We start from the raw sequence: 13330 nt of genomic DNA, 5'->3' as shown, positions 1-13330 counted from the left end.
TTATATAGTGCTCTGTGAACACAAATGAGTTAGCATAAATCAGTTAAATGATGAAAAATTATGTGTATATTTACTTGTGAGCACTCAGTGTAAAGTTTACTGCTCAAAATCAACAAAATGACAAATTTTCATTTTTAGATGTTCATGTCTTAAATAACCAGGGTATACTTATCACTAAAGTCTATCATAAACCCACTTTCACTGGACTTCATTCACATTTTAAAAGTTTCACTCCTTCAAGTTTTAAAGAAAATATGGTTGAAATCCTATTGTACATAGTACTTAAGATAAGAAAAAATCAAAACCTTTTTTGAAGCAGAAGCTGAGAACATTAAAATAGCACATAGAAACAAATAGTTTTCCATTGTCATTGCTAAATACAATAATCCACACCAAATCTGAAAAACTAAATATCCCTTCTGTTATGTTAGATGTTGCAAATCAAACTGATACTTTAGTAATATTCCACTAAGGTACTATTTCATAGATGTTTAAGAAAATTACCAAACAACTATATCCACAAGTTCAGTTAAAATGTGTCTTCAAAACAGTCTTGGTTAAAAGGGTCAACTTTAATGACAAACAACATTCACTGAATATCTCATCAGTAGTATGAGTTCATGTGCCTGAGATGCAACCAGGGATATATTATATCAATCACTTAAAGGCTCTGCAGTTGAATAAAAGAATAACATCATTCTAAAATCTACAACATCAGTAGTATTACCATCCACTGTCTATATGAATGCAATGTTGTGCTGCCTACCTCCAGAGTGTTCCACATCTTTCTCCATTTCTGTGAAGAATTCCTCCTTAAAATGCTAATAACCATTTCAAATTTATCCATTGTCTGTTGAGAAGGGCCATGATGGAAAACCCAAAATCAATGCTCTTATATGAAAAATATAATATTTTTTATTATTTTTTTAGAGTTTCAGTGCTGAGTGAAGGATGGAAAACACTTTCAATGAAGATGGCAAACAACTTCACATAAGTGTTTTTTTATTCTACCCGACATTTTGGCCTATGCCTTTATCAAGGGTCTATGAATGTCACAGGTTACAAAACTGATTTTGAATTATTGTAACCAAAAAGAATATAAAACTACAACAATGTAATAAAATGGTGCATAGCAAAACATGCTAATAGTATTGCTGAACATAAAAGTAAATTTTAATAAATATATAAATAAATAAATAAATAATCTTACATGAAATTATAATAGTCTTATAGGGACCAGACACTGTATCTGTTAATGGAAGAGCATTTGGATCGAATCAGAAAATATTCCTTAAATTTCCTGTCAAGAAAGTTGTCACAAATCTAAACTTTTGATCCAATAAGGAATTTTGTTAATTATGCCTTGTGCATTGATGTAATCAGGGATAGCAGCATAGAGAAGTTGAATCAACTGAAACCACTCATGGAGGTGAGTGCCACAGGTGCTCACAAGATAGGTCGGGGTTGTGGGAGCCGCCTAGGCCCTCACTGGGGTCCATTGTCTGGAGCCTATTGCTCAGAGAACTGTGTTGTTAAAAGAACATATACATCAACTAAGTTATTCATGAAGCTATACTTTGGCTCAAGAAATGTAATAAACAGAATTGAGACTCAAGATCTCATGCTTCCAGTATTCTTTATTTTAAATTCAAATGGAAACAAATTATCATCAAATTCTTCTAACAATTTTATATTGTCATTCTAGAGGTCATATCATGAAGCCAAGTAAGCCTCCTTAGTACCTAACCTTACCATGCTTACAATGACATTTATTGTTAATGTTAGCTTTAAACTGTTTAGTTTTACAACTTACAACTAAGTTACATTGCTAAGTCACTCACAAGTTTAGGCCTATTATAAACAAAATAACATGAATATAGATCTAGATTGAGTTTGATTGCTTTTCTGACTGTGTATGGGAATTAATTTGAATCAGTGCTAAATTGGCACATAAATTGTGAATAAAACATGAAAATGTCATATGTTCAACAACAACATGTGTCTGCCATGATATGATGCATACTTCACTTTGGAAAACTGCTGATCAATTATATTGTTAATTAATATACATGTTAGTCTACAATATTTCTGAGTTTTTCCAAAGTTGTATATTAGTAAATGTTCGTCTGAATGTTTCAAAGTAAGCATACATTTGTAGTAGCCATTCATCCAATAGTTTTGGGTACTGAAATTAAGAAGTCAGATTTTTTATTTTCCCAATTTAATTTTTGAAGCTGAACTTATGATAATAAAATACCTTGCTAATTAAAACGTTGCTTCATTCTCTGCAAAACAATTTTCATATCACTTAAAACTGTTATTACTAGATTTTGTTATTATTTATATTTAGCTCTGTATATCTGTTAGCATAATTATATTTGTTCTTGTTTCTATAGAATAATGATGGAGAAATTCTTGTTATTTGGGAATGTTTAATAAACACGTTTTGGGCCCTTAGCCTTTTTTTTTATGTATGTTTTCTGGCTAATGAACCACTTACAGAAGTACTTATTTTCAATTATTGAAACAAGTGAGCCAAAACTCTTATACAAAAACATTATTTTTGTACACTTTCGTAAATAAAGAACATATGCTTCAACATTCATAGAACCATTTTTCATTATTCTTCAGTTCACTATTCAAGAAAAATACTTACCAGAGTTAAATGTTATAAGCAAAATAAAATTAACATAAAAGAGAATACACCACTACTAAAGATTGTTTTATTCCTTATTAGTAATTATACACTAGTTCAAGACCAAAAAAAATGTTAGAAATTGTTTCCAGTGGATGAAAGTACAATACATAAAACCCAATAAAACAACAAAACATAGACTTTTTTAAATTCTTAAGTTCAAATCATTTACTCAGTGTTTGTTAATGGATAAATTTGAATATCTTTATTCAAATAAACTCTATAATTGAAAGATTCTTATTTTTAAACCCTTTACTTTTGCTCATAAAACTTAAAATTGAAAACAACTAAAGATTTGAAGATACTTAAAAAGACTGAAAACTTTAGTTGTTTTTGCTATACTTCAGTATTATACATACCACCAACCCAAATCCAATTCTTCAAGCTGTAGACATTGTCCAGCAATAGCTCTAACACCTGCAGCACTGAGTGATTTGGCTCTCCAAAAGTTCACAGATTTTAATGACCTAACATAGCAAATTATTTAAAGAGCTACATACATACATACTGCTATGATCACAAACACTTTTTTATTTCAAAACTATAGAGATTCAGAAAATGAGAAGTCTCACTAGAAAATCCATTGAAATGGTACTTGGTTATAGTTTTTTTATTTACTTATTTTTTGGCAGAAAGCTAAATTCTTGAGGTCAGACATCCAGGGACTTTGCCCTCCCACAATGCAATGCCCACATAGATACCGAGGCAAAGGAGCAAACAAATAGTGTGACGAAGGGAAAATTTTATTCATTCTGTACACTTGTTCACTGTATAGACTCGCATTCATAACAACTATTTGTGTTTGCAATGAACTTTTGTTTTTCCAAACCTGCAAATATGGTGAAGAGTTGTTGTGTATTCAATTGCTCTAATAACAAGTTGAAAATACCTGAACTTTCCTTCAATTTCATACCCAGTCCTCCAGCTCCCCTTAATAGTAAGCATAAAGAAAACATTTGTGGGATTCTATTCCTAGCCTAAAATAGGCTTAGACAATTTGTCAATAATTGTTTTAAAAACTGATTCGACCTGGTAGTTTACTTTTTAGTGCATGTTTTTCCCCAATAACAAGCTACTGAAAAGGAAAGAAGAATGTTGTGGCTGAAAGCTATCAACTGCAGAACACAAGAAGCAATAGAAAAGCTGTGGGAGCCATAATCTGACTATAATTATGTGTGTTCAGCTCATTTTATATCATGTAAATGATGTCTTCTGATATGTTTTTAACACAAGGTAATTGTACAAATCTGGGTACTGCACACTGGGCTATTCTGTCAGGTCATTTATCCATGAGTTGACAGGGTGCTGGTAGGGACAATAATCAAGCCCAATTAATTGTAAATTTACTCAATATCTCGCTAATGCCTTGACTAACAACTTCTCCATGTATTGATAAGACATAGCAATTGATAATTTGACTATCAAACAATAATACATGAATGATAACTGAAGAATATGCACATGTATATGGTAGCTCTACATAAAAAATCATATGACTGTGATGTCATGCCGACCTCAAGAATGTAATAGACCTACAAGAGCCTGACACATACCAAGTTAGTAAAATTAAAATGTTTTTTCATCTTAGATTATTAAAAATACTATCAACAATAGTAAATTAGGAAATTTTTTACTAAATGAAGAAACAAAAATTTACATACATTAAATGGCACCTTTGTATATGTACACAATTACAAGGAGTATGACATTAAAATAATTGTGCAATAAATAATTTATTTAAAACAGGGTACATCCCTAAAAAACCTACATGTTTCAGTGTTCTACACCACCATCGTCCTTTAACTTTTACTGCTGAGGATGTCAGTGTAGAACACTGAAACATGTAATCTTTTTAGGGCTGGTCCCTATTTATAATAAATTATTTATTGTGAAATTATTTTAACGTTGTACTCCTTTTCATTGTAAAAACAAATTCACCACTAAAGAAATTTGTAGTATACTCAAAAAGATAAAATTAATTTTCTGACTACTAAAAATATTTTTAAAAGTCATGATAAAACTAACTTACTTGGGAATCACATAAATTTATTTTCTGTACACATTGTTAGAATAATAAAAAGATTCTGCATGACTCCAAAGTAAGTATACTTTCCTCAAATACATTTAACTGCTTATAATTAACCACTGCTTTATATAAGTTAGAGATCACCAATCAGTCATGTGTGTAAAATGTGTCCAGGATGAAACAAGGTAATAATGTTCATCTAAAACCCTTATTTATTCAAATACATTCCAAGCTATGTGTTTGGTGTAAATGAATTCTAAAAAATTAAATAAAAAATGTCAAAATTGTTAATAATTGTGATTTTGAAAAAAAAGGAGCATGTAGTTTTACAAGTTACAATGCTGTGGATATTCTACTGATGTCCAAATAAAATAACATTGCACACATTTATAAATTTTCTGTTGTAAAAGTATTAAAAAGTTTTCTTTGATTTTTACAATTATTTTTTGCTTCTGCAAAATGTAGATAAAATGTTTGGTAGCCTATTATTTCAATATAGCTGCTCTTTCAAGAATAAAATATAGCTTCAATATGCATGTTTTCTGATGGAGTAATATATATATAGCATTCTATAAAGATGGCTACAGTCAGCATGAAATTTCTAAGTCAAAAACATAAAAAACAAGAGTTGAAAAAATGATAAACACATACAATGAAACTGGACCTCTGAAGAGTAGGACCAGAAGTTCACCCAAGCTTTTCAGATCAGATGTTAAGTAGTTTAGGTTTATTTCACTCATAGACAGATAAATATTTAGCAGCTGTTTTGCTGCTGAATTTCTAAGAACCACTAATGTTATAATTGACCTTTCCACAGTGCAATACAAATTGTGTGAAGAAGAGTGAAAAGGTGCAGTGAAGGAAGAAAACATTTTTTCCACAAAGGTAGCAAGCAGAAAAGACTTAAGTTTTCAAAATCCAAAAGAATTGGACAACCTGTCTGTGGAGAAGAGCACTTTTGTCTGATGAGTCAAAGTTTGAGATTTTTGGAACCAATACACACCATGTAGTTCATTGAAGGAGTGGTGAAAGATTAAAAGAAAATTATCTACAACCTTCAGCTAAACATGGAAAAGGTAAAATCCAAGTTTGGGGCTGTTTAATCGTAACTGGAGCTGGTGATCTCTACTGTATTGATGGAGTTCTGGTTTCTGCCCAATATAAGCAAATATTAAAATACAATGTTTACAATTACAGAAATAACAGTATACCAAAAGAACAAAGTTCTAGTGTCATGCATTCAAGCAGGTTAATGCTTTTTTGACTAGATTAGTCTACATACTGATAGCAGGAAGAGGGAAAGAAGTAGTAGCTTGTTCAAGTTAGAAAAATCTCTATTTGAAACAAAAAAAGAAATTCATGGAAAGACAATTGAAATATTCTGTTCCCAAATATAAAAAAGATGCAGATTAGATATAGAAAATATCTTGATAAAATCAAATAGGAATGACAAAGCAAGGAATAAAATACAACATATTTACAAGATGATGAATAAAATAAAAAAGAATTGAAAAAATAAAAACACATGGTTAGGCCACCTGCAAGTAACTCTGGAATTGTTGAGGAAAGATAGGAAGTCAGAGTAATGTAATTTGAAGGAGAAATTCAGGATTTAAGATAATAATTAGTAAGATCTCTCAAAACAGATTGATGGATTAGAAAATAGTAGAAATGACAGAATATGGTGTTCAAAATAGAAAAAAAAGGATGGAAAGGAAAACCTGAAAGAGTCAGAAGAAAAGGTGAGAAAACTAGTGGAAAAAAAAAAACTTCTTCCTGCAAGGAGTTCTTGGAATGCAAGGAAGAAAGTAGCCAAGTTATATAATAGCAAAATTTGAGAAAAAGAAATGGAACAAAACTGGAGCAAAAGAAGGAATCTGAAAGGCACTTAAAACAATACTGAAGAGGATTACTCAACAAGAATTACAGGAATAAGAAAGAAACCATTTGAATTGGCCAGAAAAACAAAAGGAAGCAAGATAAGATAATAAATGAAAGCCAATATTTTGAATGGGACAAAACAGTCTGAAGTGGTGATTAAAAAGTCAAAAGAGTGGGTGAAGAGAATCTAAGATAGACATGTAAAGATGAAGAGAAGCAGAATAGAAAGTAAGAGAAAAAGATAAAAAAGAAATGTAACAGGATACAGAAAAAGAAAAAAGAGAACAACACAACAGAAAAGTGGGGAAGACACAGGTTTATTTATTTCTGTTAACAACATATATAGCAACCGCTGTTTTAAGTTACTTTAAATTAGTGGAACTTGGTGGTTGATTCTATCAATTCTGACATGTACAGTGATTAGCTTACTTGTGTCAAGATATGAGGTGGCCAACTCAGGTAACTCTGAGCTGGATGTGACTTGGTAAGTGCCCACGAAGATACATGGATGTAAGGATGAGTTTTTGGTAGATGCTGGTTTTGCTAGAGCTTTGTTGGACACTGCACTTTAACAAGCCTTCAAATGAAGCCACTACATTGGCCATTCGCTATGAACTTCAATAAGGATAATGGAGACAAGCTAGAAGTGAAGAAGTCCATCTCTGGTTTGCTACTGGTGCTCCTCTAATATAAATGAAGGTCATTACCTATAAAACCTATATAAAAGCTAGTGTGTTTTATGTCACGTTTGATTTCTCAAAATAGAAGTCATAAAAGCCAAAATGCATTTATCCAGATAGAGGAGTTCAGTTATTGTCTGCCCATTATGATTTTAGTGACGATGGTGCAAGGGAGAGAGGGGTTCTGTGAAACCTTATAAGTGTAGTGAATGTTTGTATAATAAGCCTAATTATGTAGTGTGAGATCACCTAGTCTAGAAACAAGTGCATAAAATTTATCATGAAAGTAAAAAAAAAATAGATCCAATTTTTTTCTGTTATATCACTAACATTTATAATAAGAAACAAACCTGAGACTCTAAGTTAAGAAATCAACAAAACATTTTCCAGTTTTGTTGTCTATACATTTCATTTTATACTTTCAGTACACAGACTAATAATAATATTCAGTTATACTTTTGCATATTGCTAAACAACATGACATAAAAGCCATTGTTGGAACATAGTGTTACCAAAACACACTGGCTTTCCTGTATATTAGAAGTTGTTAACCTAACTGATTTTTACCAACAATTATTCTGTGAATATGCCATGAATTCATTTCATGAATGATCTTAATTTTGATTGGCTCAAAAAGGAATTTACCAACGTTTGACTGCCTCAACTGCACTTTTCTGCCTCTTTGTAGGTCAAGCTTGATTTCACAAAATTTAGTTACTTATTTCAGTTGGTTATGAAATGTGAGGTTATGGTATACTATGGAGTAGGGGTGGTAGTACTTGCCCTATCATTTTTGATGAATTTTACATTAGTATAATAAGATTCAGTATCTGTGTGTGTCACATAACTACTCTTAAATCATTGGTCACACCAATTTCTAAGTGGTTCCAAATGAATTGTCTCAGACCTGAGGTTTGCACAAAGGTAACATTTTTCACCCCATCTCTTGGAGAAAATGGGGATTTCCCAAAAACACTTTCTCCTAAACTGTTGGAATCCTCAACTTCTAAATGGTGCCAAATGAATCGTCTTGGACCTGAGGTATGCACATAGGTAAAACTTTTCACCCAACCCCTTAAGGAACCTTGATATTTGGCATAAACACTTTTACGGGGATTACCCGAAAACTGACCCCAAATTTAGCACTGATTTGCATTAGAGCACATAAACAAGTAGGCCTACTAATTACCATTCATAACTTGGTTTAAATAAATTAAACTTACATTACAATGGCAATGATCATTAAATTGAAAAAGTGCAAAACAGTAGTTCAAGCATTAAATTTGCATTATAGCAGCCCTGTAAATATGGGTCATAAGCCCAAAGGTTCATTAGTCTCTAACCTAGAAACAAGCACTGGTATTTGTGGATGGAATTGCTACAGAAGATATCACCAAGCATGATGTATGGAACAGGTGAGTTGTAGCTCTGCAATAAACCCCAACTAATATTGACCAATTAAAGCCTAGAAACAGTGTATTACATAATTTAATTCTGAGGAGAGTGTCAGAATACTATTTTATGTATTCCTAGTTTCCATGGTATTATATGGAGTCAGGATAGTGTGTTGTGATCATCTGCTGTGATTGTAGAACTGACACATATATCACACTTTTATATATAAAAAAAAGAAAAATAGCTGGAATAATTGACTTGAACACATGAGCAGATGGCTAAAATGTGATTCTATTTTTTTTCTTATTACAGTCAGGTTTTTAAATTTTAATGAATCATTCTTGAAGGGTCTTTTTGTATATCTTACATTTTTGCATTGTTGTATGCAGTGGCATAACTATGCCCATGCAACCAGTGTATCTGAAAGGGGCCCAAAGAGAAATTTTAATAATAAAATAAAAACATTTACTCACCTGCATGACATTTGTTTTTTAAGTTTGAAAAAACTGTCAAAATTTGGCACAAAACTATCAGTTGTGGTGCTTGTGTGTCTCGAAATGGTTGTGTATTAAAAGTTGTTATATAGTCTTCTATATTTTATAAAACAACAGTTGAATTTTAGAAAATAAAATTAATGAGAATGATGAGAGCAATGTACAAAAATTACTTCTTATTGCACCCAAACTTTCAACAATGTACATTACACAAAAATATATGTTTTGGTCTCAAAATTTGAGCTTTAGGTACATTTTTTTGTTAAAGAACTAAGCAGTATAGTGTGTTTCGACTAACAGTTTCATATGTTGTAAGCCAACATAGGGAGCTCTGGGTTTGAGCAAAGGCCTTTTGGGTAGTGGCATGCAATGAAAAACATATAACTGAAATATCATTATGTCCCCTTATTAATAGAAGAATACATAGCAGCATTAAGAATGATGTAACAAAAATTACTGTAATGTAATATGTAATGAATTTGTTGTTATGCATTTATTTCAATACGAACGTTGTTTAGATTAAGCTTATATTTAAAAACATATTGTATTGCAAAACTCTCGTCTATTCTCCAAAGTTGTAGAAGATTCTCGAGAGTAGGAATCAACAATGTATCTATATAGGTAAATGTTTAAATATAGCTCAGTATTGTTATGTAATCTGAAGTTTCTAGAAAACCTTCCCACGCCTATAAATACAACCAATGAGATGCACCTAAAAGAGAGTGTGTATTAGTAATTCGCTATAATCAGTGTGCTATAAACTTCAAAAGCTGTAACTGTGATTTTTATAATGCTTATCTATCGGAAAACTTAAGATATTCGACCAGAATATTTATAAATTTCGAACGTTACAAATCATTTAACAGTGTGTGTGGCTAGCTAGCTTCCTGGCGAATTGTATCTACATCGACTTGAAATTAACTTGCTCATTGTGAACTCTAGGTTCCAGACTAGAAAGAAAACTTTATATTGTTTCTAAGTTTATGAAACTTCTGTTTACAAATCATTGTTTGTAATAACTATTTGTAATAATTGTTACTGTAAATTGTATTGTTGTGTGTGTATATTAAAACGTATTTGTGTTAAAAACGAAAATGGTGTGTATCAATCTTGTTGGTAAATATCTTAAACTGACTAATATATCAGCATATGTTTAAATACTGAATCTAAAGTACAATTTAATTACTAAATTTAAATTATCAGTTAACTTGGCTTCGGACTATATGAAATTCTAATACGTAACATTAATAAATTGAGGCTCGTCCGGGATCTGAATCAGAGATAAAATTCGACTAAATTGAATTTATATTTATCAGTGCCAACAAGATTTGATCATGTCTGATTATCAAGATTTTCTTGTATCACCCTCCCTCGAACAACTAGAAAAATATAACAAAAATGAATTGCTCGAAATTGCCAAAGTTTTAGAACTAGAAGTTAAAAGATCAATGAGAAAAAATGAACTTAAAAAGTGTATTATCGAAATACTAGTCGATGATGATTTGTTGCCTGAGGAAGCATTAGAGGAATACTATAGTGTCCCTACTAGCCAATTGGGGTTGAGTGATAAAGATAAATTAGAGATACAGCTAAAACTCAAGCAACTCGAGCTCGAAGAAGATTGTATCGAAACTGAGAATAAGAAAGAACGTGCTCGAATTGAAGCCGAGAAAGAACAGGCTCAAATCAAAGCCCAGAAAGAACAGCCTCGAATCGAAACCAAGAAAGAACAAGCTCGTATTGAAACTGAAAAAGAAATTACGCTGAAAGAAATGGAAATTTGACTCAACACTGACCGACTAAGGCAAAATGACAACTTTGAGCTTAATCGATATCTTAAGATACCACCATTTAATGAAAATGAAGTTGATAAATATTTCCAACATTTTGAGAAGGTTGCCCAAACCATGGAATGGCCCAACGAAAAATGGCCATTATTATTACAAAGTTTCTTAACTGGTAAAGCAGAAGAAGCTTATACTGCTCTTTCTCTAGAAGAGTGTATGAACTATGATAAGGTTAAAGCAGCTATTCTCAAAGTATAAGAGTTAGTACCAGAGGCTTATTGCCAAAGTTTAGAGGTTATCACAAATAAGATAATCAAACTTATATGGAATTTGCTCACAAAAAAAAAGAGGTTTATTTTGATTGATGGTGCAATTCTATGCATATTGGCAATAGTTTCGATAAATTAAGACAATTATGTCTAATTGAGGAATTTAAACGTTGTGCACATGATGACCTCAAAACGTACTTGATGAAAAGGAAGTTGAAACACTACAGGAAGCAGCCGCTCTTTCTGATGACTACACTTTAACAAATAAAACCACTTTTTGATAAAAAGAAATTCCTACCATCTCAACAAAAACCTGTATCTGTTCAATCCACTAAAGTTGAGGATTCTTCCAAAAATTCCAACTCCTCTTGTTCAAAATCTTTTGACAGTCAGGATAAAACTTCTTTAAAACAATCAAGGTCTGTCTGCCATTTCTGTAAAAAACCTGGTCATGTTATGTCCGATTGTTGGTGTTTGAAAAAGAAAAGGAGGCAACACCCAGTGTGTTTGTGTCCACATATGGATATAGTTTCACCAGATCTTCCAATGTTATTGATTTGGCCACTGATATTTAAAGCTGATGAAATCAGGGAGGAATTTAGACCTTTTGTGTCTGTTTGTTTTGTATCTTTGGCAAATGACACTAGCAATCCCATACCCATATTTATTCTACATGATACTGGGGCAACTCAATCATTGTTGTTAGAAGGTATATTGCCTTTAGATTCGAGTTCTGCCACTGGTGAGTCTGTTATTGCTCAGTGTATTGAGGGTGGGTTTGTTAATATTCCTTTTCTTAATATTTATTTAGCATCAGACCTAGTTTTGGGATCGATTGTGGTTGGAGTAAGACCTACTCTGCCAATTAAGGGGGTATCATTGTTGTTGGGAAACGATTTGGCTGGGGGAAAAGTTGTTGCCAAACCTAAAATGGTTAGTGAGATGATCACTGTTTCATCTAAGGATGATGTTGTAGTTGAGGAGAATCCCGATGTGTTTCCCTCTTGTGCTGTGACTCAAGCTCAGGATAAGAAATTAAGTCAAAAACAACTGATAGACATGGATTCAGAGGACAATGTTATAGATTTGTCCCAAAAATGTTTTAGATCTGACGAGGACCTTGTGGATAATTGTCCTACTGATGATTTCTCGGTGAGGGACAACGATGGACGTGAGGGATCTGATTCGCCTAGTGAAGTTCCATTTACTAAAAGTAAACTGATCACTGAACAAGATAAAGATCTGCAGAGCTCTTCACTATTTTAATATGCACTCCCAATAGATGAACTGGAGAAAGTTCCAGATGGTTATTTTTTCAAAAATGGTATACTTATAAGGAAATGGAGACCACCAGATGTGCCAGCTTCAGAGGACTGGGCTATTGTTTATCAAATCATTGTTCCCAAAGCATATCGTTCAGAAATATTGAGAGTTGCCCAGGAACTCACCATGGGAGATCATTTAGGTGTCAACAAGATATGTGACAAAATTATGAGACATTTCTTTTGGCCAAAATTAGGCAAGATGTTTCTCAGTTTTGCAAAACTTGTCATACCTGTCAGTTGGTCGGAAAACCTAACCAGATTTATGTTGCTTCTTTGAAACCTATCCCAGCTTTTGAAGAATGTAAGATGGTCTTAGTATTGTTACCCATTATGGGATATCTAATCAAAAAGAAAAAGAAAGGGAGAAAGAAAAGACAAAGAAAGAAGGAAAAAGAAAACACACACACATAAAAAAATATGGCTGTTAAATTGCAATTTATCATTATGAAAATATGGTTTGAAGATTATCCATATCATAAGGGTTTATAACATTTATGCCGATGTACTTTCATGTACTATGTAATTTTATGATCATATGGTGATTTGTATTGGTTGTATTATATATTCTAATGATTACTGAAGTTGTGTAATCTTTTGAATAATGTATCATATTTAAATGTAATGTTGTCAATATATATATATACATATATATATATATATATAATATTTTAGTTAAAAATTGTCTAAAACCAATTTTTAATTCTCTAAGAAGGGAGTTGTAACAAATTTGTTATGTATTTATTTTAATATGAACGTTGTTTAGATTAAGTTTATATTT

The 13330-nt window shown here is 31.9% G+C and overlaps 1 protein-coding gene across 1 annotated transcript in view; it reads right to left on the bottom strand.

Annotated features, from left to right (window-relative positions):
• Nucleotides 1-13330, bottom strand: part of LOC106478620 (F-box/LRR-repeat protein 4-like) — a 142110-nt gene that overhangs the window by 22607 nt on the left and 106173 nt on the right. The window contains 1 exon segment of the mRNA XM_022382246.1: nucleotides 3055-3162. Within this exon segment, the coding sequence (XP_022237954.1) occupies nucleotides 3055-3162 (108 nt within the window).

The sequence above is a fragment of the Limulus polyphemus genome, unplaced genomic scaffold, assembly GCF_000517525.1.
Source record: "Limulus polyphemus unplaced genomic scaffold, Limulus_polyphemus-2.1.2 Scaffold233, whole genome shotgun sequence".
NCBI lineage: Eukaryota > Metazoa > Arthropoda > Merostomata > Xiphosura > Limulidae > Limulus > Limulus polyphemus.
The sequence above is the reverse complement of the archived record's forward strand: the minus strand, read 5'-3'. Positions and strand labels throughout refer to the sequence as shown.